The sequence below is a fragment of the Emydura macquarii genome, unplaced genomic scaffold (assembly GCF_026122565.2).
Source record: "Emydura macquarii macquarii isolate MOO-44397 ecotype Brisbane River unplaced genomic scaffold, CSIRO-AGI_Emac_v2 contig_1390, whole genome shotgun sequence".
NCBI classification, from domain to species: Eukaryota; Metazoa; Chordata; order Testudines; family Chelidae; genus Emydura; species Emydura macquarii.
The window spans coordinates 18,030,593-18,055,838 of record NW_027131527.1 but is presented as its reverse complement, the minus strand read 5'-3'; the positions used below and the strand labels follow the sequence as shown (position 1 = coordinate 18,055,838).

General features: G+C 42.1%; 2 protein-coding genes and 1 long non-coding RNA gene across 6 annotated transcripts in view; 2 read left to right on the top strand and 1 right to left on the bottom strand.

Moving 5' to 3' along the window:
- Window positions 1-8,379, top strand: part of PRKG1 (protein kinase cGMP-dependent 1) — an 819,482-nt gene extending 811,103 nt beyond the window's left edge. For all 4 annotated transcript variants that reach the window (XM_067552762.1, XM_067552761.1, XM_067552763.1 and 1 more), the window contains 4 exons: window positions 4,454-4,576; window positions 4,669-4,731; window positions 5,902-5,968; window positions 7,388-8,379. In XM_067552762.1, coding sequence (XP_067408863.1) covers window positions 4,454-4,576; window positions 4,669-4,731; window positions 5,902-5,968; window positions 7,388-7,486 — 352 coding nt within the window. In that variant the 3' untranslated portion in view covers window positions 7,487-8,379. The remainder of the gene's footprint in view (window positions 1-4,453; window positions 4,577-4,668; window positions 4,732-5,901; window positions 5,969-7,387) is intronic.
- LOC137156110 (uncharacterized) lies at window positions 5,252-8,495 on the bottom strand. The gene is made up of 3 exons (XR_010920668.1): window positions 8,367-8,495; window positions 7,501-7,551; window positions 5,252-6,436 (listed from the first exon to the last, which is right to left on the bottom strand). It is a non-coding gene; the product is annotated as an uncharacterized lncRNA (long non-coding RNA).
- Window positions 8,496-19,478: 10,983 nt separating this feature from the next.
- On the top strand, window positions 19,479-21,539 carry DKK1 (dickkopf WNT signaling pathway inhibitor 1). The gene is made up of 4 exons (XM_067552765.1): window positions 19,479-19,964; window positions 20,065-20,233; window positions 20,456-20,599; window positions 20,936-21,539. Exons 1-4 carry the CDS (start codon window positions 19,722-19,724, stop codon window positions 21,184-21,186), a joined length of 807 nt encoding a protein of 268 aa, XP_067408866.1. The 5' UTR covers window positions 19,479-19,721; the 3' UTR covers window positions 21,187-21,539.
- The last annotated feature ends 3,707 nt before the right edge of the window (window positions 21,540-25,246 follow it).

Sequence of the window (25,246 nt, the reverse complement as noted above, 5' to 3'; positions counted from 1 at the left end):
TCTCATCCCTATACCTAAGCTAATTAGCTTCCTCCTGCTGGCCAGGACACAGGCATGCTCAGCAATTTGTCTTCCTTCACTATTCTGAGTCAACAGCTAATGTTACTTCCACTCCGACCTGAGAACAGTTCACTGGGTGGCATCAAGGACAGGTAGCTCCACAAAAGTTATAATACACAAACTATAATATTTTATATGGTGTGTGAAGTCATAAACTACTCCTTCTTTGCCTATCGCTGTCAATAGGAGTTACACACACAGAATAAGGGGAGAATTGAGCCATTAATATTGAAATAATGTAGCTTTTTCAAAGAAAGTCTCAACTGTATAACTGGGGCTACTTATATGCTTATCTAGTGCATTCTGCAGAATCATTTGAACAATTTTAAAATGTTTAATGTAGCATCTGTTATATACATAAAAAGTTACTATTTCCATGATTCAGAAATATATTAAAATGTTTCCACAGAGTTTACATAGAGTTCCCGACAGGTTCTAAAAAATGTATTAAAAACACAAGCAATGATGTATTAATCATGTTTGGGATAGAAGGTGCAGAACAGATTCAACAAGCTAGGTACAAACTCAGTGTTGCCATCACAAATTCTGGCATAGTAAAATCCCTTAATTATGATAAGAGGTCAAAATTAAGTTTCTGTTAAAAACTCTAAGATCATTAAAAAGGTATACCCGGACTCCACTTTCAATGGTTCAATTTCTAATCCCTATGGGCATTCAGAACTGAAAATACACCCATCAGCACTTGTTGCTAAAAATACACAACAAACTGAATCTTTTCAGAGTTCTGTAAATGGATGTAGGAAATAAATTATACAATCAGAACAAACTTTAGAGAGCAAACATCCCATTGAGTAATTTGGTTTTTAATGTCAACTTAAGTCATACTCCAGTTACCTATAATTTCTTTTTTTATAATTTCAATGGATAATATCAATGTTTATTTGTAAGGATGTTTTTCTATTTTTATTGATTTTAAATTTTCACAGTTGTGGGGAAAAAATGGGGGTCAGATAATAGGGAAATCATCAATAATTATTTAATAACGAGTGTGAGATTAAAAAAGTTAAAGCTTTATAACTATTAAAATACAAAGGTCCACATCACATCAAAATATACAAAAGTAAATTCCTTAAATCAAACTCTGTTCCCAAGCAGCATTTTTCTTGTTTTGCCTAGCTATAGATTTAAATATCAACGGAAATATTTTTGTTGACTTGTGTGTGCATAGTGAAATCGAAGTCACCAACATTTACCAATAAAAAAATCTAATCCTTCCAAGTCTATTTATAATTTAACAACATTTTCTCTTAAATGTTGTATATGATGCTGTTAATTATATATAGATTTTTTTTTTTAAAACCCACAAAATATTATATGGATTTCATCACCATAGTATAAAATGGCATCATCTATACCTTAAAATTAATTGTATGTACACACAGAAGGAACATAGCATTTGCCATAATGGTAAATTAATTCTGATATCCTGATAGTGGCTTATGCCATTTGGCTTCAGCAAGAGGTGAAAAAAAAGTTGTACATGAATATACTCCTGATACGTCGGAAGCATGAGAATCCCTTTCTCATGGCACCAGTTTGAACTAATATGGCATCATAGATACACATACTACCCTCAGCCTGTGTGTTAAATCTCCACTATTCTACATGGTGTTCTTGCACACAGATTAAGGGTATCCTTTAGTATAGCTATCTATGCTGCAGTTATTTGTGTACCAATCTAGTTCCCTTTAAAACACCACAAAGCTATTTGAATGAATTTTTTAAAATGAATTCTCCACATACATTATGTAAACATATATTTCCATATCAGTTCTAAGTTTTGTTACCTGTCACCTTTCAATGCTCCAGATATAGCATTACACACAAGAAGAAGCAAGTGCTTGTTTCATCTTAACTAGACCATTTGTTATTGGGAGAATCGCTATCAGGTCTACTCTTATTCTCACTCATTCCAAATTGAGACAATCCAAATTTCTTTATTCAGTCCTCATGTAAAACTTTAAATTCAAAGAAATATAACAAATTTGAATTTCACTTTTAGCCACTGTATTTCTGTACAGAACAACTGCATTTTTAAATAAATTGATATTTTCTTACATATATATCTTATGAAAATACACCATAAATATACAATAATATAGACATCTATGCAGAACTAAATATTATTTCACAATATTACACATTTACAAACAAAGTATAGAAAATGGAAGCTTAAATAGTCCTATGTCTTAAATATCCTTAGATGACTGTACATCAGTGGAATACTACATGCATTTAGTCTCTTAAATTACTCCTGCACTAAAGGTACAGACATTTCTGTATAATGTTTCATTAGTCAAGTTCTTGCTACTGAAAATACTATTCTCATACATTTCTTTGAAGGCTGTTTAATGTAACTTCAAAATAATTAATATACAAAACCTCTGGATTAAATAATTTCAAAACACACAATCTTTCAGATTTTGCTAGCTTTTGACCAAAATTCTGTAATTTTTTCTAACTTTCCAAACCATATGCAGTCTTTTTCATTTATAAATTATATTCATTCTCTTTTGATGTGATGCATAATCTATTCTGAAAATGTCATCCTATGTTTGAATATATTGATAAAATACTTCTATCAACATATCAAACCTTAATCTTCCCTTAAATAATGTATAAATTCTGCATTCCACATATCTTGTAAACCCCCCTCCCCCCCCCAATTATCTCCCATTATTACCAATTAGTAACTCTTTTAGACATTGCTGGAGTGTTAACCTTTGTCCATTTTATTTCCATTTATTTATTTGTGTTTATTATTTAATTGAAGCTCTTTGTTTATTTCACAAAACTGTGATCAAATAATACACAGGAACAAATCCTGGTCTCCTGAACAAAACTCAGCTAATGGACTTTCCACATGGGCTCTCCAGGGGATTAGAAGGAGCAGAATCTTCTCGTCCTCAGGAGCTGTACTATTGTCTGCTGTCCATGTGCACTGCCTATGTAACGGGTTTTATCCAATGGATCCACATACTGACACACACACACACTGCCATACACCCAGCCTCCTCATATACAGATAGACACCAAGGATCATAGAGGTTCAGAGGGCAAAGTCCCTCTGTATGTGGCTCCATGCCCTGAACTGTCCCTAGCGTAGCTTTGTTACATTTATCATAAATACGTAATAGCCTTAGTAAGCCCTTTCCTTCATAAAATTCAAAAAAAGGATGGATGTTTATTTTGATACTTGTTCAGATTTATCATGCATAGAGGATCTAACAGTCTAAAGATGTGCAGTTAAGCTAGAAGAGAATCTTCGAGGATATAAATTGTACATCCCTTCAGTTTTTTTATAGCTTTATAAAATGCTTTTTTGCTGTAGGATAGTGAAAATTTAACTATCAGGATGGGTCTGGGTCTACCACTGGTGTTGGATGAATTTCCCTCACCAGACACAACTAGATTGTGACTTCAGGCACAACCCTAAGTGGTACATAAAGTGCACTAACCTTGGAAAATATTCTCACTCAGACACACACATGGAGTCACAGTTCTCCCCTTGCTTCATTCTTGTTCTTGGGGGGTAATAAGCCAGCAGTAAATTACTCCTCACTCTGTGCTTGCTCAGCTGTTCTGGCCATCGAGCAAGGGCTCCATCTTTTCCAAGTCCCTCCTCTCACATTCCCTCCCCACTTGCTTCCAGTAGGGAGGAAGCAGGTGAGTTAACCCCATTTACAGCTATGCACCTGAACCCAAGACCTGGGTAGCCTGCATTAAAATATAAAGGGGGATTTCTCACTCCCTTGTGTGGGTTTGTAGTCCAAGTCACAATCTAGCCTAAAGTGAGCAACCTGTACCATCCATATTTAAGGGCATTTTGTTCATCTGTCACTATTCTCTGAGATGTTTTTAAATGAGAGATTATTTATTCCATCCTCCATCCAGCACTGTTTGAAAAACTATTATATAATAAGTCAAATACAAAAGTAAATCAGGAAACAGGGGACCTGAGCTCAGCCCCTTGCTGCTTAGGCTGGCAGGACCTGAGACCACTAGTGAAACAGGATGCTTAGGCCATACAGAGGAAGGACTGCCTTAAATTGCTCTTTAATGCCCTCTCCTAGCCAACACTTGGAGCATCATTGAGTAAGTCCAGACAGAACCACGCTCACAACTTCTTGGCCATAGAAAGGATTACCATGGCATGGCCTTTTGAGATGGCAGGAAACACCCTGGAGAACTTCCTAAAGGATATAAAATCAAATTTTAATGGTCCTGCCTTTCAACTTTCCTGAGACCACAGGAGAAATATTACTTCTGTAATTTAGCTCCTCTGATTTGTTTTATATAGGATGTTAAGAGAGTTTTTTTTTTTTAAAGACATACTTTTAACTTTCACTTTCCTCCCTCCCACTTCCTGAAGTCCACCTTTCTCAGGCCCAGACCCCATGAAGACATATAACATCATATTAAGGGGGATTGACATGATTGAATTTCCAAAGAAGATTGCCAAAAATGCTGCTAATTTAATTAAAAAACTATGCAGGTAAATACTTTAAATACAATAACCTTTACCTTATGAGTAAATAAATAAATATTTCTGAAAAAAATATTAAACAACTGTCACTCTCTTTATAGGGATAATCCATCAGAAAGATTAGGGAACTTGAAAAATGGAGTAAAAGATATCCAAAAGCACAAGTAAGTGTATTTCGCAACTGTCAATTACTTTCATATGAAAAAATGATTCATTTCAAACACAAAACACTTTTCATAACAGTTCTCTTCTAACTTGTACTTTGGATGTTAGGTTATTTTACATTGTCAGCAGTTCTTTCATATTCTAGACTCTATTCTATCCTTCCTTAGATGGCAAATAGGGTGGTATGTTATTTACATCCAAATGACATTTTGCAATATGGAAAATTAGTCACCATCTATTTTAACCCATTTGCATATGCCACCAGTTTCCAAAGTCATCTTTTGGGTTTTAACTGTGCCTCTGCCCCTGGGGTTAAGACTACAGTTCCTGCTGATCCCATTCCATTGGAACTGATAGTATAGAGCCTTTGATTGGTATTTCACTTGCTCTGCTTGGTGTCAGTAGTTAAGTGACAGGCGCCATCACCACTCCACTTGACATATAAATAGCTGGTAAAACAGAGCACCGAGTGCCTGGCACCTACTGGAGGGAAAGATTTTGCCTTTCCACTCTGCCCTGTATAAGTGGTATGATTCCTTCACTGCTTCCTCCTTACTCCAAGAGCAGGTTCTCCCACACCTCAATCAGCTCAGCTGTGCTGGCCAGTATTTTGGGTGGTGAAGCCACGGCTCTAGCCACTCACTGCTTAACTGTTTGAGCAACACTTTGCTCCTGCCCAGCTGGACCCAAGGTCTGTGGAGGCCACACACAGGCATGGGGGGCAGTGCTACTCTCCTTTATAATCCTGTGCAGGCAAGCAGCCTGAGCTATAATCTGGCCCAGAGGATCTGAATAAAGAGTCTTGGGAATGTGGGACCCACAAAGACCCTGTAGGAGGTAAGAAGCTGTCAGGACAGCTGTAGTGAAGACTGACTCGGCTACACCCTTAGCAGTCAGGAAGATGTCATCTAGTGCCATTTTCTAATCATGTGTAGCTTACATCACTCTTGATATCACCATGAGATTTCTGAACATACTTCAATTTGATTTAAAAAAAAAACTTAAACAATGTATTTCATAAGATCAACAGAAATATAATGATGACTATAAATTGAAGAAAGTGCCTACAGGAATTAAAAATCTGTTTTAAGTAATTTTAATTCCGTTTTGTGTGTTACAGTGACTTTTGAGCTGTATATCTAACATCTTGATTTGTCCTAACATTCTAGATGGTTTGAGGGCTTTAACTGGGAAGGGTTAAGAAAAGGTACATTGACGCCTCCTATAATACCAAGTGTAAGTAAACTTCTTACTTCTGTCCTTGCTAGTCAATCAGGAATGGTTTGATTTGTATCGCTTGTGTAAAGTTCCAGTATACCTATACCTTAGTAAAGGTAACAGTAACACACAGAAAAATTTGTCTGAAGATACTTGCCAAAGACCAGTTTAAAAAAAAAAAAAGGTCACTGAAGACAGATTTTCTTTTATTAAATGTTAAATACATTTTGTCTTGTGGCTGAGTCTTCATCAGGAGGCCCTGTGATGAAATGTTCTTCCCAGCAGTTGAAGTGGGGTGAGCATGTAACTACTGAGTCCTCTTTCTCTTAGTTTTTGGTCTCTCCGCATTTGCTGTCTTTTTTCATCTTCCCTCTCTGTGCTGTCCTTTTTGCTTCCTATTTTCTCTTCTCTTCTTGTGCTAGCTTTTCTCTATGCACTATTTCCCCTTCCATCCCTCTTTGTGCCTCTCTTTTCAGCCATCATGTCCTGTATAAAGAGTTTGCAGACAAGTCAGTTACAGTTAATGGGAAATGGACTCCAGAAGTAACAGGCTACAATACTAGTTAGTTTCCTTTTGCAGCACAGCTCTTAGGCTGATGTCCTTCTGGGAGCTCTTTACCTACAGAGTCTGCAAGGAAACTGAATACTCAACTTAATCCTTTCCCCATTGTTCACCTACAGCAACATCAGCATCAGAGTGAAATTTAACAATCTTATTTAATTGCACTTTGCTATTCCGTTCACCCAAAGAGCAGGGCAGCACAGGGACGTCAACAAATGTCATTTGAACTGGCACTTTTTTCCTATAAAAGAAAGGCAGCTGTCATTGTGAACTTTTGTGGTGGGCCCTCAGCTTTATAATTCACAGCCCTCTGTAGTTTAAAATTGGCCTGTCTGTTGACCTACAGGGTATGCTGCAAGGTCCATCTTTTTACATCTTTTTGTATGGGAGGAGAATGATGATAGTTGGTGTTTTGGGGTGTGGTGGGGTACTGTGGGGGTATGATTTGATGGTATATCTTTGGTTATTTTCATGATTTGAGGAAACTGTTGGGGTGGGACTTTTTTTTTCTTTTTTTTCTTTTTTTTTGTCATCACCGTAGTTTTTTAATTACATCAAATGCACATAGAGCCCAGCATAGTCATTTTAATTTTTTTATACATTTAAAAAAAAAACCCACCCTAAATAGCCTAAGCATTAAGATGACAATATTGCCAAGGGACAAATGTATTTGCTCTCCTTTTTTCTTTGAAAGGTTTTACTAGTCATATTTAAACTTGTGAGCTTTTCATTAGATAAAATATTTTAGGTTAGTAAATGATGTTGAAAGAGCATTGTTTTGAGATTGGAAGAATGGTCTTTCTAAAGGACCAAAACATAGTTTTTGTTAAAATCAAAAGCAAGTAATGCAAACACATTAACTGATCATTTCACAGGTTGCATCTCCGACAGACACAAGCAATTTCGACAGTTTCCCTGAGGACAGTGATGAACCACCACCTGATGACAACTCAGGATGGGATATAGACTTTTAATGTATTTCTCTTACCTGCTTCTGCCTTGCTGAAGACAGCTTCCTGAGACATGGCTGCCAGCAAAACTGAAGGAACTGGGGAGGATTAGTGCTCGGGGTCACCATGATGCCTTGATTGATGCTGCTACAGTAACTACAGTGGCATTAGGACTTATTGCTTAGATGACAATAGTGCTCTTCACATGTTTTATGTTTGAACTTAAAATAGCAGTTGACATGGTGGTCCTGAAGCAAAGCCTTTTCACCAGTAAAGAAATATGTTTTCTATCACTGCAAATATCTTGCTATGCTCTAATTATAATTTGAAAGATAATAGTGTAAGATACACTTAAAGCTAGTACTTTACAGCTAAAATTATCAGTAGGATCAAACAATAATTTATTATGTACTGTAGTTATCTATGGTACAGAACTTGGGGTACCCCCATACTTCAAAGCGAGTTTGTAGGGTCTTTTACTGCAGGCCAGTGTGAATACAAAGGAGGACCACAAAACTATTGGTCAATGAGTTCATGTCAAAGCAGTGCTAAAAGTTGTCCTTTTTTTCAAGCAGCATTCATGACAAGACTGAATGTTACCTTTCCTTTTTCTTTCTGACAGATTTTTTTAAACTGATAACAAAAGCACAACTGCTACAGATTCTGTTGAAAACTGTTAAGGCAGGTATGGGTCGGTTCTCACATACAACTGAGAACATGATATAACTAACATCTTTTTTTTTTTCTTTTGGTACAGATACATATTTGCATGAAAAAATCATAATTCATTTTACATATAAAAAAATTGTGCTTAAATAACGGTCCTAGAAATAGAATGACAGCAACCAACTGGTCTTATTAATTATCTATTAGAAATAAAAACTGATCTTAAAATAACTCTTACCTTTAGAACCCAAGGAGGAATATCTAAGACCCGTAACGTACTGTATAGGTGCTATATACGTCTTTCATCTGTGAATGTTCAGCAATCAACAAGCATTTCAGAGATATGTAGCAAGAGACATCATTTTTAGTGATGCTCTTTAAGTCTCCACATTTTCATCTTCTCTTTTATTCTGTAGTATTTGGGAGCCATCATAGTATTCTTGCTTTTTCTGCTTCTTTAAAAATATATCAGTACCGAGGGGCAGATTGCAGATTACCTGGCTATATTTTTATCATTATATTTCAAACTGTAACTAAACAAACATTTTTGGTCAATACACAGTATTATAACAATGAATCCTAATCATCAGTCTGGAATAATGGGTGGGATTCTGATGGCACACTGCATAAGTGGAAAATTAATGTGAGAGCAGCACAGATCCATGATATTTGTCTGATCTCCTGGCATGCATATTTGCAGTACACAGACACCTCAGTGATTATAGTGAGGTGCTGTGATGGCTATAGAGATAAGCCACCACAAACTGCTATAAGAAAGAGAGGGGAAAAGAATACTGTAGGCCTGAATCCTCTTCTCATTTCCACTGTTCTTACACCACTGTAACTCAAGGATGTCAATGGAGTCACTCCTGATTTACATGGGTGTGAGAAAAAATACAAACCTTATTTACCGACTAATCAGAGATGTGTTAGACTGAATGTCAGTTTATCCCCTTACACCTATAAGAGGCCTTAGTTTTCAGAGATTGTCATAGATTTTATCAGGACCTCCATGTCTGATTATACTATGTTATAGAGTCAAGATATGTGACTTAATTTGTTGTGTTCTATTATATATATGCCATTAAAAGGTCAACATTTGCTACCACATGGTTATTATGGATATCTTCTGTTCTAAATTTAGGGGAAGAGTATGATAATCCCAATACCACTGTGACAAATCATGTATGCCATTAAAATGCTAATGTATTAGGACACTCACAGTGGTCACCACAAAAAACTAACATCTGCTAACTGTTACCGCAAAGCACAGCAATGTATGATCTGATCTTATCCCATTGAAATCTAAGGGTGTTTCACCACTGACTTCAACAGGAGAAGCCCCCATTGAAGATTTTGTGGTTAATTAAGCATTTTTGTCTTTACCTGTAAATACAGGAGAAGCAAACAATGGGATTATCAGTAATGGAATGCCTACCATGAATACATTTTAGCAAGTTTTCATATTCATAAGGACATATGTTGGTTTAATAGAGCATTTTAAAGATAACATTGTCAATTAAGTAGAATAACAAATATATCAACATCATGTCTACAATTTGCCAGCAGACTAGAAAGCCTCACTTACTGCAGAGGCCCCTTTTAAAAGTCTAGTTCACTGATTTTTACAGTTGCAAGATGAGGCAACATCATCAGCACAACATAATTGCAGATTACTTCTGCTATTCATTAATCATGTGTGGCATTGCATTAAAATTTGTACACTTTGAAGCAATCATAAAAAATTAATAATAATTGCATCTACCAGGAACTACTTATATACAAGTATAGCATATACTTAATTTTAAACATTTAACTTAGGGATTTAAAATACTGTCTGAAAGCAGACACTAGATACTAGGGCTAAAACAATGACATAGTCATCTTAGTAAAAAAGAAAAATGTATTCATTTTATTTCTGCATTAAAGCTGGATCCCCCCGCCCCCCATTTTCTGACATGGAGTGATGTGGCTATATTGGACAGTGAAACTTGTTTGATTTGTTAACTGACTTTCTTGTTAAACTATATCATTTGTCTCAATTCCAAATAGTTATTAGGGTATGAGTACTTGGGATTCAACTATCAGTTACAATAAACTGAAGAATTGCCAAGAGAAAAGAGCATCACAATATTTTTTGGGTGAACTGAAAACATTACAGGAAGAATGTTTCAAAATGAGCTTATCAATTACTTTTGTTTGTTCCTTTCTGTTTTGTCCTTGTGCTACATACAATATCTGAATCATGTGGCATGCAGTGTATAAATACAAATTTATTTTGATATAAATCTTCATTCAACTTCTTTATCAAGTATATTTTAGATAACTTAAATTACCATGTGTATATGAATCACTCCTTCATTTATAATTAATATACTTGATTTACATATATACATTCACATCAATTGATTGCATCTGTGTTTCTACTTACTGTATTTTATTCTTTATGCCTCCTTTATAATATATGGAAAGATGATGTATTTACATAAGGAGAAATCAGCTACCATATTTAAAACAAGTGTGTTAGGATTGGGTTCATAAGATACAGATGATCTGTAACTCATTACACTGCTGCATTATACATAAAACTATTATTTAACAATAGGACCACAAGCAAATATTTATGTAAATAGATATTTTTGTGTTGATACTTTGTGGTACACATATAACTTTTTATTTAGAGTTTCATGGCATTATTAGCTCATTTTTCTTATGTGTTTTTAGATCAAAGTAGACTTGAATTAATGTCATAATTGTCAGTATTATTGACCTTTGTCAACTGTACTCTTATTCATCTGTCCCATAGTTTAGAACATGACCTAGCTATTTGGCATTGTTGCAAGTGCCTTAAATTCATGGCATCCTATAAAAATACAAATTTGGTGTTATGCTGCATGACAAAGACAAACACACCTCAAAATGTTGTCCTTTCTTAGCTTGCTGCGTTTTACAGTTCTTTCTGCTAACAATTTATAAGCCTTTATTATATAATATTGATGAATTACAGAAATGATGAAATTGTTCTCTTATTTCTGTTAAATGTACCGGAGCTGTGAATCTGTTAATGAGATACAGCGTCATTTCTGTGAAATGTATAAATGTACGTGCAGGTCAAATTAATATATGACATACTATCAGTCTGTATACAGGTATTCCTGTTTTGCTAAGCTGTGCAGATTTAAACTATAGTGCAGTAAAGTTCTAACATATCATATTTTATAAACTCCATTACAAATGTTCCACACAGAAAAATGATTAGCAATTAACTGTAATTTACACCAAACAAAATCACATCTCAACGTGAAACCAATGACTACAAAAGAAATATCTTGTTGCACCACTCAACAAAACAGGACCAGTGCTTTATATGAGCTCTTGTATATGCAAATCATTTCTGAGGCAAGCTCTCAACACACCTAGAAAGCTAAATATTGAAAGTGTGTTATTAGTTCTCTTCTTCCGTAACTGTCTTCTACATAAACAGACATAGCACTGAGACTTTGACAATTTCTCAAATGTTTCAGGCTTTACTAGCAAAGGGAAATTTCATTCAGAGTTGCCTACCATACTTATTCCAATGTATGCTGTTTTTACACTGGTTGTTTCTTTTGTATTCTAATGGCTATATTTCTTTGTTTTCTTCTTACAATAGATTCTACATGAAAGAGTTTTTTGTTTGTCAAAATACAATGTCTGTCATCAAATGGTCATTGACCAGTTGCACTCTTTTGATGTAGATTTAAGAACTTTTTTTCATAAACTTAACTGCTTTTGTTTTGCTCTGTATTTTCCCTGCAGCTGTAATTGCCGAGTGCCTGTTGTATACTTTATAGAATTGAAATAAAAATAATTACTTTTGAACACTGTTTTGATGTGTTCTTCAATGTCAGATTTCTAGATTTGTACAAATTGTACTTCAAATCAGAATCTAATCATATTTTATTATTTTTAGGATGATACATGATGACCCATTATCTAAGAATGGTTAGAAAGTACTTCTAGATTGAGTACTCTTAATGCAGTCATGTATGTCTCTAAAATATATACAAGATAACTAAGCTAACGAAGTGAGATGTTCCTGATAACTGTAGATGGATGTTTCATTTGAATATCAAAGATATGTTAGATTGCATACTGAAATGTATTTATGGGTACCATCTGTTTATCTGTGTGTACAATAATTAGAGGTTGTAATCTACCTCTTCTTTTCTATGTATGTCTACATATATTTGTTTTCAGCATGCATGTAATATACATATTTACTTCTCAGAGAAGTAAACTGAATCACAAAGGATACTGTTTGGCCATAAATAGTATATGTGCTAGGAAAATGAAAAAAGATAGTCTGTTATGGCTATCCCCTAAGGTACATGTCTAGGTTCAGTGACTGATGAACCATGGACAATATGCTAGGGATATGTGGATCACTTCAAACCTACCACCAGACAGCTTTGTAAATAAAATGTGACATGCAATGCTCAGGATGTGAGGTGTTACTGCCTGATCTCGTCATCGCAGTAGTAAATGTGGATCTTGTAAAATATCAAGATTAGATCCTGAGTTTGTGTGCTAAAAGCTTAATGTGTGCAATAGCTGCTTTTCAGGAGCATGTGCCTATACCTATTGAGCAAATCATTTCAGCCTCTGTCTAAATCTCATTGAAATAAAAGTCAGGTATATGCTTAAATGCTTTGCTGAATCTGCCTAGAAGAAGCATATACGGAAGAAAGTGAAATCAAGATCTGAGTGAGAGAAACTGCCCTCTAGGTCCCTCTAAGGAAAGCCCACCTCAAAACTTCATATATATAGAATTACTGGGAAAATATCATTACTGATTTTCTCGATCTGGTAACTACAAATGTTGCAGTTTGTAGACAGTCTTTCACTCTGGCCTTTTTTATGTAAATAGCTACAAGTAATTGACAAAATTAATAATATACCACAACAGCTCTATAAACTAGGAAATGGATACCATATACAGAATCACTTCACTCAATACTGATGTGCAGTCACATCTGACATAGAATGCAGCAGCTGCTTTTACAGTAACAATTTAGGAAATGGCGTAAAGATGAATTCAGTTGAAAATTACAAAGAAAATTTAGGGTGCCGCCATGTAATTACCAGACTTGGAATTTGGCCAGGGATGAGATTAGCAATTCCAATCTAAATATATCTAATCTAATCTAAAAATAACATGAAGTCAGGGGTTCTCTAATGACTATACCAATGTAAGGATCATGGTTTCACATCTCATCTGAAAAACAGCGGCCATGCTCCAACAATGGTTCATCACTGACTCAGAGAGAAGTGTCTTACCTATACCTCTTCCTGCAACACTTGCACTGAGGTGATCTTTGAAGGATATCCAGCCAAGTACTGACCTGGCCTGATCCTGCTTTGTTTATAAGATCTGACAATACCCTAGCACAAGGTAAGAACAGTATCTTTAACATTGTGTGTGGGTGGTCAGTACTGTAGTGCTAATTAAATGATTGTATCTTTTGAAGCAAACATCCAAGCCTTAAGGGAATGAGCATTTATGATCTGCAAAGCTTTGATGACATTGATATCGGTGCAGTATTTTTTGCCTCATTTTACTTTCAAAACCATCTTTTAATATATTTTCATGCTAATGATAGTTAATGATATTTTTATCTAACCTTAGTAACAGAAATGCGTAAAATGAATGAATTGTACTTCCTTTAATACAGAGTGTGTTCAGAGGAATCTGATCAAATTAAGCAAATTGGTCAGGTGGAAGGAAAATTAAGACCTTGCTGGAGCCTCCCCTTCACTCTCTGCCTACAGCTACTAATGCATTTTATCCCACCACCACTGTGATATATCATTCTCTTTTAATAGACGTCTGCCTGCATCACATTAAAGATGTCAGTCCCTTTTGTAGCTTGGAGTGATTCCCACAATAAAGCCCAACCCTACTTCAAATGAAGTCAAGAGGAGTTTAGCAGGTGACTTCAATAGGAGTGGAGTCAGGCCCTAATAGATTTGCATTACAATAAAGATGCCACTCTTGAGCAATGTTATTACATGGTTTTCCAAGTTTCAGAAGCAAAATATATTCTCAGTAAGAAAATCTGTTCTTACCTTCACACGTCATCAGTTGCTTGCATCACCCAAATGCAAGCACTTTTTTTACTCTTCTACAGTCTGTCTGCTGATGTGGAAAAAAAAAGGATCTCAGAGAGAAATTCATTCTCGATAGAGGAGACAAATATCCTATGAGGAATAGTTACAGAAACTGGTCTTTCACTACCTAGTTTCATGTCTCTCCCTCAGGAAAGCTGCCATTATACGAAGCTTATGAAAACCTCCAAGGATCCTGACCCTTCAAATCGCTGGAGAAACTCACTAGTCACTGAACATTAGTGTCAGGAGAAACCATGTGCAGTACTGTTCTGAAGTATGGAGCCCATAATTGCTAGGTCCATAACATTATTGCTACCATCCTCAAGACAGTGTTTATAGATTAAACAGTAAATATATAAAGCCCTTGTGGTTCTCAGATGCTATATTAGGCTTTCTCCTTTGCTGCCAGTGGACCGAATTATGCTAATAAAGTTTCCCTGTTGTTAGGCACATGGAATCCCAAGTAACCTCCAGTGAAGAGCACACATGGAGGGTCCCAGGAAATCAGTTGCAGTATCTTTTTTGTTGCCCATTTTCATGTTTCTTATAATGGTCTGCATACTTCCTCAACAAAAGTATCAGATTTATTTTTTCCTCATGCCTATCAGGTGGAAATGTCTGACAAACATATTATGATCCTAAGTCCTGCCTCCTGTTGTTTTAAATACTTTCAAAGGGAGCTAATACTCAAATTTTAGTACAGATGGGCCCTTTGGGTGAGCTTGTGACATAATTTTTTGCCTTCACTCAACATCAGACCATCCTGAACTTTTGAGCCATATTTGATTCATTGGCAAATGTCTTCAAATTTAATTGATTCATTTTCCATATATAGGGTGGGATTTTTAAAAGCATTTTTGAACCTCCCACTCACTGTTTTTGTGGGAGGCGCTTTAGATCGTTCCTTCACTGCCCCCTCCAACAAATGGAGCCCAGCATGTTGCACCTTTCAGCCATAAAGAGTAAATGTGAGTTTAAGGATATCCACACAAAAAAATTACTTGAAACTTACCCCATAGTTAAAAGGCAGGCTGAGCGTCTCCTTTACATAAGTCGTACACATAATCCAAACGCTTAATGACAAAGGCATGGCTAGTGAGAGCTGTGAAAGAGAACACCAGTCTTGCCACGCACAAATAAGTAGTATCATGGCAGCTGATACACTGACATCCGAGGAGCCAACAAAAGCCCCCGCCTTTGGACCAGCCCCCTGGCTCTGCTTGAACAGTCCCTCACAACTGCTTTAGCACATGGGGTTAGAGAACAGATTTTCTGTATGCTTAGGGACCATACCAATTTGACCCAGTCCCCCTGCTGGTTTCCAGTTTCTTTCTGAAAGGTGGGGAGGGGCGATTGGCAAATCTTTCACCTCCCTGATAACTAATTCCTTACTCAACCAATCTGACCTCTGTGTGTATGAGCTGCTGACTGCAGGAACAAAATAAATGTTTACTCTTATTATCGTGTGCCCTGCAGAGGTGATACTAGCGCACCCTGCCAAACTAATTCCAATGACAGCATGCTAATTATTGGTGGTGCATGAGCTAGGCTGAGGCGCCTAGGGGCAGCATACAGTTGATAGACTGGGACATGCAACAAAAAATAGTTGTACCTGTAAACTGCTCACATATACAAATGATTGAGACCAAATCCCTCCCCCCCCCCCCCCCCCCAAATGTCAAATATATCCTGTTGGTCACCTAGCACTGTTTCATAGCCTAAAGCTCACAGAGCATTTCTAGGCTTGATTTTTGGTGTTATACAGGCCTTCAAAGATAGCTTTGCAGCCACCTTCTCAGCCTCAATTATGCCTCTTCGCACACTAAGGAATATTCATCTCCAGTGATAGGTCATACTACCAACCCCCCCCCCCCCGCCCCACTGGCACGTACACCATGCCACGCGTCCTGATGCGCCACTTAAAAAAAAAAAAGAGGTTGGGCCCTAGGATGCACCTTTTAGTTTATTAGCACCAGTGAGAGAGGCAAGCGCTTCAGTTTGAAGTTTTAAAAAAACAAAACCTTCAGGGCTGGCCGTGCTGAGGTGAAAACCGTGTGGCACCTGCCACGTGAGCGTTTCATTCTTACTAAAGCGCGGAAGATTAGCATTTGGCGTTTGCTACACCTTGATCAACGCAGTGTGAGCATCGCTTCCAAAGAAACCAGCCGCCCCGGTGGTTTGCAAGCTGATCCTGAACGGCCACAGGAGGGCGCCGAGCACGTTACGTTCCACAGTTCCCCGCCAGCCTGTCAGTGCCCAGGAAAAGCGGCATGCCACGCCGCCCCCTCCCGTCTCATGCAGGCAGAGGGCTGTGGCGCTGTTTGCCCGGGGACTGTCAGCAGCGCTCATTGCCGTGTGAACGGATCTGCGGCGAGGCAGGCGCGTCCCAAAGGCTGTGCTGAGCGCAGCGGCTGCGAAACGGCCGGGTTGCCCCCGCCAGCCAGGCTCACGGCTGATTAAGACCTGGGGAGCCCGGCGCCTTTGATCGCCGCTCATCAAAGCGCGCTCTCGGCAAAGCTCGTTTGACACGCTGAGCAAACACAGCCCCGGCCCCCGAGACGGCGCTGAGCCCTGTCAGCTTCCGAGCCAGTGCGCCGGACGCAGCCCCGTGCGGGACGCGCTGGCCAGTCCGTGAGGGCTGCGACCCAAACCGCCTACGCCCGTGGGCACGACTAGGTGGCGTCGCGCTCACGGTCCCTGGGCGGGGGGTGGGGTGCAGCGTTAAGGCAGGGCTCATTGTCCCCCGCCCAGTCGCTCGCATCGGCCACCTTGCAGTGGGGCCGGAGGGGGGGCGGCCTGTGTGCAACGTGCGGGCTGGCACGGCGCCCACCCTGCAGTGCTGCACAACGTGCGGGCCGGCGCAGCTCCGGCTTAATGAAGCGCGAGGCGGAAATGTTACTGACGTGCAAGGCCAGGGCGTCTTTTAGCAATGGAGCGCGCCCCGGACAGCGTGAGCAGCGGCTCGCGCTGCTTTTAGGGAACCGGGCGCTGACTGGCGTGATTGATTTGGAGCCAGCTGTTAGAGCGCTTCGCTGGGCCAGTCACGGGAAGCGCCGCAGGGTGGCCCCAGTCTCTCGGGCACTTCCACGAAGCTTTTATTACTAGCGGCAGGGAAACCCTGCGCTATGAGCGCAGAGCGGCGGGATGACCCGCCCTTTAGCGTAAAGGAGCGCGCAGCCAGGGCCGGGACTAACTGGGAATGCAGTGACAACGCTGTGTGAGCTTGGGCACTGAGTTCAGTGTTTGCGGCTTTAAAGCGTCCTACCGAAACACCGGGATCCCGGTAACACTCGATGAACTGAGTCCTGTAGTGGGAGCCCCCCAACCTATACAGCCAGCATCCCACTTTGCTCTTCAGACCTCAGCACCACGGAGTCCCTATGCTCTCCAGTATAAAAGTCTACTCAGCCTGCAGCATGGGTAGCTAAATATCCAGCCCTGGCGAAGAGCTCTGCCTGTGCAATATTACCCCCTCCCCGCCCCCGAGAGCACTGATATCCTGGGGCACCACACAGCTACACCACCACTTTGTTCCTCAGCCATGGCCGCCTGTTCAAAGACGGTTCTCTTCCCCGTGGAAAAGCCCTAACTCGCTATTGCAAACCTTCCTTTCATTCGTTCCTATTGATGAGCTTTCCTGCAAAGTTTAACTTCACAGCACGCGGCCCTGCCGCTTTCAATGACAGCAGTAACCCTGCAGCACCGACTAGGTCCATTGACGTCAACGTGCGAGGAAAGGCTGCAAAGCGGGACCATGGCTTGCGTATTCCTCACGGGGCTGACGCAATGTAGTTGTAAAGCACCAAACAGCACTACTAGCCCAATAAGCGCGGAAAGGGCCGGGCTTCTTTGGTAGCTCAAAGCCTGCCTGGCAGGTGGAAACCTCACAGCGCCAGGGCTTTTAAATGCACAACGCCGCCAAAAACCAGAGGCGGCAGGCTCTCAGGAACCAGCGCTATGACATTCGGACTCAATCGTAGTAGCACTGATGCGGCTAGTCAACATCTGGCTAGAGCGCGGGAGCGAGGGGGAAGCACTGGAGCGCTACTATTCAAGTCTCCCCAGGAAGGAGGCGCTGGCGCCTCTTTAGCGCACAGGATTATTGTGTAACTTCGCGCCGCACTCCAGAGCCAGGCTAACCCTTTCAGTTATGTCACGCTGTGATGAACCGTGAGCGCTACCCAGTGCCTAAGTCACAGCTCAGAGGCGCCGGCAGCAGCGCCTTAACACGATGTGCTAATCAACCTAGATTTTTTTTTTGGGGGGGGGGGGGGAGAGGCTTGGACCAGATGATTATTTGGCTGTTTCCGGCGGTTACCGGCCTTTGATCGCCGTTGTATGTTTGCTCAGCGTCGCCCATAACAGTGAGGGGGCGAATGCAGCCAACTGAGGGAAACAAACCGCTGAAGGAAGTTAAAATAAACCTCTTTCTATGGGGACTAACTAGACAGTTTAAGACGCTACCTCGCCGGCCTACATTTGTACAGGCTGCACCCGCCCTGCGCGCATTTGCACCTGACAGATGCCAGTCTCCCTCCAACTAACTATCCCGTCAAAGGGTAATTAGAAAGCGTGGGCCGCCATTCTTACGCATCGTTTGATGTGGAAATTAAGGGTTTTGTTCTGTTCAAAGTAGATTATTTACAGTGAAAAACGCCAAATCAAACAGCGCCCTCAGGGGAAAAGATTGCGCCGCGTTCAACGCCACACTCACACCTACCCCCGCCCATTGATGTTCGGCTTCCCCGCGGAATACACAAAATTCCAACGCGGGGTTCCGGGTCACGCTTATCGGGCCGAGTGTCCCGTGCACAGACGGCACCCAGCGCCCACGAGACAAAGGAGGGATTTAATTCACCAAGTCTACGTGATGCCCACAGAACAGGCAACACCCCCTCCCCCCCCCGGCGCCCGCAGCGCAGCTCAGCGGGAGCCGCTCCTCGGAGCTCGCAGCCGGCGCAAAGAGCCGTGTGGAAGCAGCAGCTGCCTGGGAAGTCATTGATGATTGCCACGGCGATTGCGAAATCCCCATTTTGGAGCGCGGCCAATCAGGGAGCCTTTGTGGGGGGGCAGCAGTGCAAACCCCCGGGTCTCTTTGAAATCCCAGCCTTGATTGTGGCGCCTCCCCCCCTTCCAGGGGCGGGACCACGAACCAGCCCCAGGAGTATAAAGGCAGCAACAGCCAGGCAGGTAGCTACCACTCGCGGGCTGTGTACGGGACGTGACCTGTCCTGTCCTGCCCTACCCCGGGCGCCACCCCGAGGCGCCTGTTCTCGCTCCCGGCTGCGCTCTCAAGCGGCGCCCCCACCCGCCTACTAGGAGTATAGCTACTGCGCGGGCCCCGCTGCTCTGCGGGGGCCGTTACCTCGTGCGGGGCGGATCTGACCCGACCTCTGGGCTGAAGCCGCTCCTTGCTACTGCTGCTGCCGCCGCCACTCGGAAGATGCTGCTGTGGGCGGAGGGAGCGGCCCGCATGTGTGTGGCGCTGGCGGCCGCTCTGTGCTGCTCCCCCTGGGCGGGGGCGGCGAATGCAGCGCTTGGCTCCAGCCTCCTCAACTCCAACGCCATCAAGAACCTGCCGCCAGGCGGCAGCGCGGGGGGCTCCTCGGTTAGCGCCGCGCCCGGAGACTCGACCTTGCTCGAGGGGGGCAACAAGCACCCACCCGTCGACAACCACCAGCAGCAGGTACGTGCCCGAGCGGGGCGGGAGCTCCTCTCCTCGCCGCGCGCTGAGCCCGGCTCCCGCCCGCCCGCCGGCTCACTGGCGCTGTGTCTCCCCCTTGCAGCCCTACACGTGCGTCGAGGACGAGGACTGCGCCCCGGACGAGTTCTGCTCCAGTGCCGCGCGCGGGGCCGGCGGTGTGGGCGCGCCGCAGCTCTGCCTCGCCTGCAGGAAACGCCGGAAGCGCTGCTTGCGCGACGCCATGTGCTGCCCGGGCAACTACTGCAACAACGGTGAGCGACGGCTGGCGGGGTGGGGTGTGGGCCTCGGGCGCGCTGGGGGAGAAGCCTGGCCTCGGCTCGGCCTTGTGCAGGTGCAATAGCTGTGGTCAGAGGGGTCCCCGGGGGCGTCTGTGCGCGCCCTGCCTGGCCGCGCCGTGGTTGAGTGGCCGCGGCGCTGTGTCCCTGCTGCGTTACCTAGGCTGTGCTGACTCCTGCCCCCGTCTGCTCTCTCAGGGATGTGTGTGCCCTCCGAGCACGGGCACTTCCCACCCGGGGAGATGGAGGAGATCATCATTGAGAGCTTCAGTCATGAGCATGGCATCCCAGACATGCATCCCAAGAGGACCACATCCCCTTCCCGGCTGCACCAGCTGAAAGGTAAGGGGTCGGGGGGCTGTTGGCTCTGAGAGTGGCATGTGTAAACAAGATGGAGTGGTTAGCCCCAAACCCCAATCAAGGCTTCCCCTTTTCCTGCAATCTACTAAACTCCTTTGTAAAGGAGCTCTAACTGAGGCACGTCCACCTGGAAGTGTCGGCCAGAAATACCAGCCCAGGAAGTGGTGAGTCTGCAGCTGTCCCCCCCTTGACTACTTCTTTCTGACAAGCCCTAGACAAAGTCTGCCTCATATAAAACAGTCTCTTGTTAAACTCGCTGCTCTTGGACTTCTGCCGTCTAGACAACATATGACAGGCTTTTTAATCACTTTCTCACAGGTCAGGAAAGTACCACCTGCCTCCGCTCTTCGGACTGTGCTGCTGGACTGTGCTGTGCTCGTCACTTCTGGTCCAAGATCTGTAAACCTGTCCTTAAGGAAGGCCAAGTATGCACCAAACATCGAAGGAAAGGGTCTCATGGCCTGGAGATCTTCCAGCGATGCTATTGTGGAGAAGGTCTGTCCTGTCAACTACAAAGAGATTATGCAACCACCAACTCTTCCAGGCTGCATACCTGCCAAAGACACTAAATATGATGGACTTTGGAGAGGTTTTCTGAGCAGTGCCTTTTGTTGGAAGCTCATCTCTAAGGATGTACAGATTCAGAAATTACACTAAGTACTCTATTTCCCCCTCCTAAAGCTGGAGTACAAGATTTGTTTCTTTAGGGAACTACTTTCATTGACTAATTGCAGTAAATTACTGTGTTGTAAATACTCAGTGTGGCACTTAACTGTACATATTCCAGAATTTTAATTTTTCTAAAGGTGCTGCATGATCTTTAGTCTGCTATTGTGACACATTCTGTACACACTGGTTCTATATCTTCCTGAGTCTATATATTATCCATGTGGAAATGAAATAAATAATTTTTAAAACATAACTGACACTTACTGATCTTTTCCCTATCTCTAGTCTAAGTGACTACCTATCTGAAGTAGTGTTTCAATAACATTAACATCTTGTGTGCTCTACAGCATGATGTCCCAAATGGGTATGCACTTTCTAGAAACAATGAGATGCATATAAACTGAGATGTCACCTTTTCAGGTTCTGCCTAGGGAGCGGTCCAGAGCTGGTTAAAAATGAGTTGGGGAGCTCTTTAAATGGTGGTGTTCTCTATTCTCTTTCCCTCAAGAGTTCTACTGCTAGGGAAACCATAAATTCTAAGCAGTATGTGCTGTTAATGGGTAGAGGCGCCCCGTCCCCCCCCCCCCCCCCATGCATTTGTTTGTGATCTGAAGTTCACTGCCTGTGTTTGCTCTATGCCTTAATGAACAAACAATTCCTGTTGCCTCAAGCAAAATTCATTTGATAAACTTCTACATCTAGGTGGGGTCAGATCACAAAGCTGTTTGTGGGGATCAGTACACTAAGAGGGCATTCAAGAAAGCCAGAGCAGGCTAAACCCCATCTCCTTTCTGACTGGGGGGTTGTTGCTATCACCCCTTCACTCACTTGAGTAATGTGTTCTGCTGGTTAGGTTCAGCTCCCAGTGTCTTTTTCAGGAGTTTGCATCTCAGTCATTAAACCAAAGAAACTGGAAGTACCTCCTGGAACCCTACATCCATGTGATAGAGCCTTAGCTGGTGTGAGTGCCACTGGCACCATTGAGCTACTCTCTAACCCTTCCAAACACACACAATTGCTGTGCCAAATCACTTTCCCTCCTGTGTCTTACTTTTGTGAACTTAAGCCAGCCTGTGAGAAGTGTTCAGGAGTCTGGGCTGCAAGTGTTGTAGGAGAAATCTCCCCCTCAGGTCACTGTTATGGTTTTGCTTTGTTTGCCTCCTGAACCTAAATCAGCCCAAATCTTGGTGACTGCCTCTCCAGGGATGTGTGGGAGCAACACATTATTAAATGTGAAGGCAGCTTTAGGGGCTTTAACGTCCTATGAAGTGCACTCGTAAACATGCAGAAATGCAGCCTTTCCCCTACATGGCTGTAATGTTACTGAAGTGAGTTCAATTTCATCTCAAGGGGCTTCAGCCAATAATGTCTATAGCATCAGGGATCATTATTCAGTGACCAATGGGGCCATATAAAAGCACAGGAAAGTGGATTGTTAGGACATTGCCTTTTAGTAGTAAATTTCACCTCTGAAACTGAAATACTCTCTCCCTTTGCAGAGCTTTAAGTATCAGGAAGATACAGTTCCCACTGATGTAAGGCTGGGGTCCCAGGAAGATACAATAGAAGAGAGGAAACCACTTGCTGCAGAGTGAAGAAAGAGGATCCTGAAGCAGAGGAAACAGCAGACAATTTTTGAAGGGGGCTGGGTACTTACTTACATTATCCTTCTTCAAGCCACCCCACCCAGGGATTTCAGTTTCACCTGGAAAATGGTAAGGGCATTTCCATGTAGGAGGGCAAGATCTTGATGTTTTACAAAGTAATAAATACAGATGAAAGATTAAGGCCTTTTATAGCAGTCTATGAATAATCCAGGGTGGTTTAGAGTGCAAAATGATCCAGTTGTGATCTAGATTACTACTGCTATAACCTAAATCGTAACCCAGGGAAAGACATTTCTGCAGCAGCAAAATTTCAGAAGCATGCTGGCAGCATTTTTAGTTATTTTGTATTTCTTTATTAGCATCAAAAGCATGCAAGATACTAGTGTAAAATAATAGTTTTTACATTTGTTGCAGTGAGAATATGTATCTGAAACGCCTCACTAAGCAACTCAGCATTTCCAGTCTAGAGCTTAACATAGTTAAATTATGTTGCTAGGATTTTTTTTTCATGCACTGTAATATTAAATGGTAGTTGAGCCACAAAGATAACTTGGTGAGAGTACAAAAATCAATCCAGATTGGGCTCAACTGAGTACCGACTTTATTGGTAGGTTAAAAATGCTCAGACAGTATGGGTGTAAGTGGTAAAGTAACTCAATGTTGAAGTAACTTTGAGGGAAGTACAAGTGAAAATTGTGTATGGAATTGGCATGGCACAGCACACTTTACCTTGCATACTCACTCTTGTAACTGTCTTCTATAGTCCTTCGTACAAGGCAGATTGATATGAGTTACCCACTGATTTTGGCATTTATTTGATGCTATTATTTTATAAGGGAACCCATCAGTGTAGGATTAGAGGTCTGGATTCACAAAGTTACATAGGTACCAAAGTCCCAGTTTCAGGCTTCAATTACTGAAAATTCTGCTGAACCCTAAAGGCACCTGAACTCACTTGGCACCTACATTTTTTCAGTAAAAAGTTCCCTTGGATCCTTTGTTTTTGCCTCAGGGTATGCACAGTGCTGCTGCTAGATGCCTGTCTCCCACCAAAGCCCCAGAACAGTTCACAACCCAAGAAAGATAGGCATTCGGCTGCCTAACCTGTGTGTGTGGAATCTTATCCCTTAGTCATGCTCAGTGGTTCACACAAAACAGCTGGGGCATGTGGGAGGAGGACCTCCCTCAACTTTTATCCCAGTGCTTAGGGTAATCAGCAGGGATGGGGTAAACCTCCCTCGCATCAAGTTCCCCCTGCACCGGCCAAGAAGAAAGGATTTGCCAACTCTCAGGTGAAAGCAATAGCCTATGGTATAGCCTGATGTAGGGCACCCTCAATCCCTCTTGTTACTTTTTAAAAATAGAGTCAGTGGAGCAGAGCTGCAGTAGACCCTGCATCTCCCACATCCTGAGACTGTGCTCTTACCACTAGGCTGTAGAGGCATTCTGTTGCTAGTGTGCTTGTTCTCTCATTCTCATTCTGCCCAGTGACTCTTTATGTGAGAGGTGGCAGATCCATGATGAAAAGTTACGAGTAGGAGGTCTTATCAAATTCCCGGCCATGAAAATCACATCATGGACCATGAAATCTGGTTTCACCTGTGAAATCTGGTCTCCAGCCACCAAGCTCTGAAGCACAGAAGAAAGGGTGGCAATACCATGCTACCCTTACTTCTTTTCTGCCGCTGGTGGCAGCACTGCCTTGAGAGCTGGGCGCCCAGGCACAGCCGCCATGCTCCCGCTATCCAGCTACAAGCAGTGCCACCACCAGCAGCAGCAGCAGAGAAGTAAAGGTGGCAATACCGCCACCCCCTTTTGGGTCAGGGACCCCAGTTTGGGAAACACTGTGGAGAAATCTCACACTTTTCATGGATTGGTCATGGCATAAATAGCATTTCACATCTGCAAAATTTGCTATTCATGCCATGACCAACCCCCGAAAAATGTGCGATTTCAGTAGACTTCTAGTTATGATGAAGGTCCTCCTCTCTCCCTAACCCAACTCCAAAAGATACCTAACTCCAAAAGGTTCACCCCTGACTTCTACAAATTATACCAGTGATGAATTTGGGTCATTTTTTCATTCAGAGTTTTTGCTCTATTTCTCAGGATATTAACACCTGGTGTTATATAGTTCCTATTTTGAAGATTTATTTTTTAGCGCTAAAAACACTCAATGCTTGGGGGGGGGGCAGGAGAGTCGCCCCCCCCCCCCCCTTTTACTTTTGTTTACCTACTATCTTTCAAAAAATATGCTGGCAAAAATAATGGAGAAACATAAAAGAAATATGCTATATAAATGCAAAGTGCTTTACAGACATTTTTAAACAGAGACACAGGGAGATTTATATAT

Excerpts from the sequence above, each read along its gene's own strand:
- DKK1 (XM_067552765.1), top strand. The coding sequence starts at position 19,722 with ATGCTGCTGTGGGCGGAGGGAGCGGCCCGCATGTGTGTGGCGCTGGCG. Across the intron at positions 20,234-20,455 it reads GGGCAACTACTGCAACAACG|GGATGTGTGTGCCCTCCGAG; the intron begins GTGAGCGACGGC and ends CTGCTCTCTCAG. Across the intron at positions 20,600-20,935 it reads CCGGCTGCACCAGCTGAAAG|GTCAGGAAAGTACCACCTGC; the intron begins GTAAGGGGTCGG and ends ACTTTCTCACAG.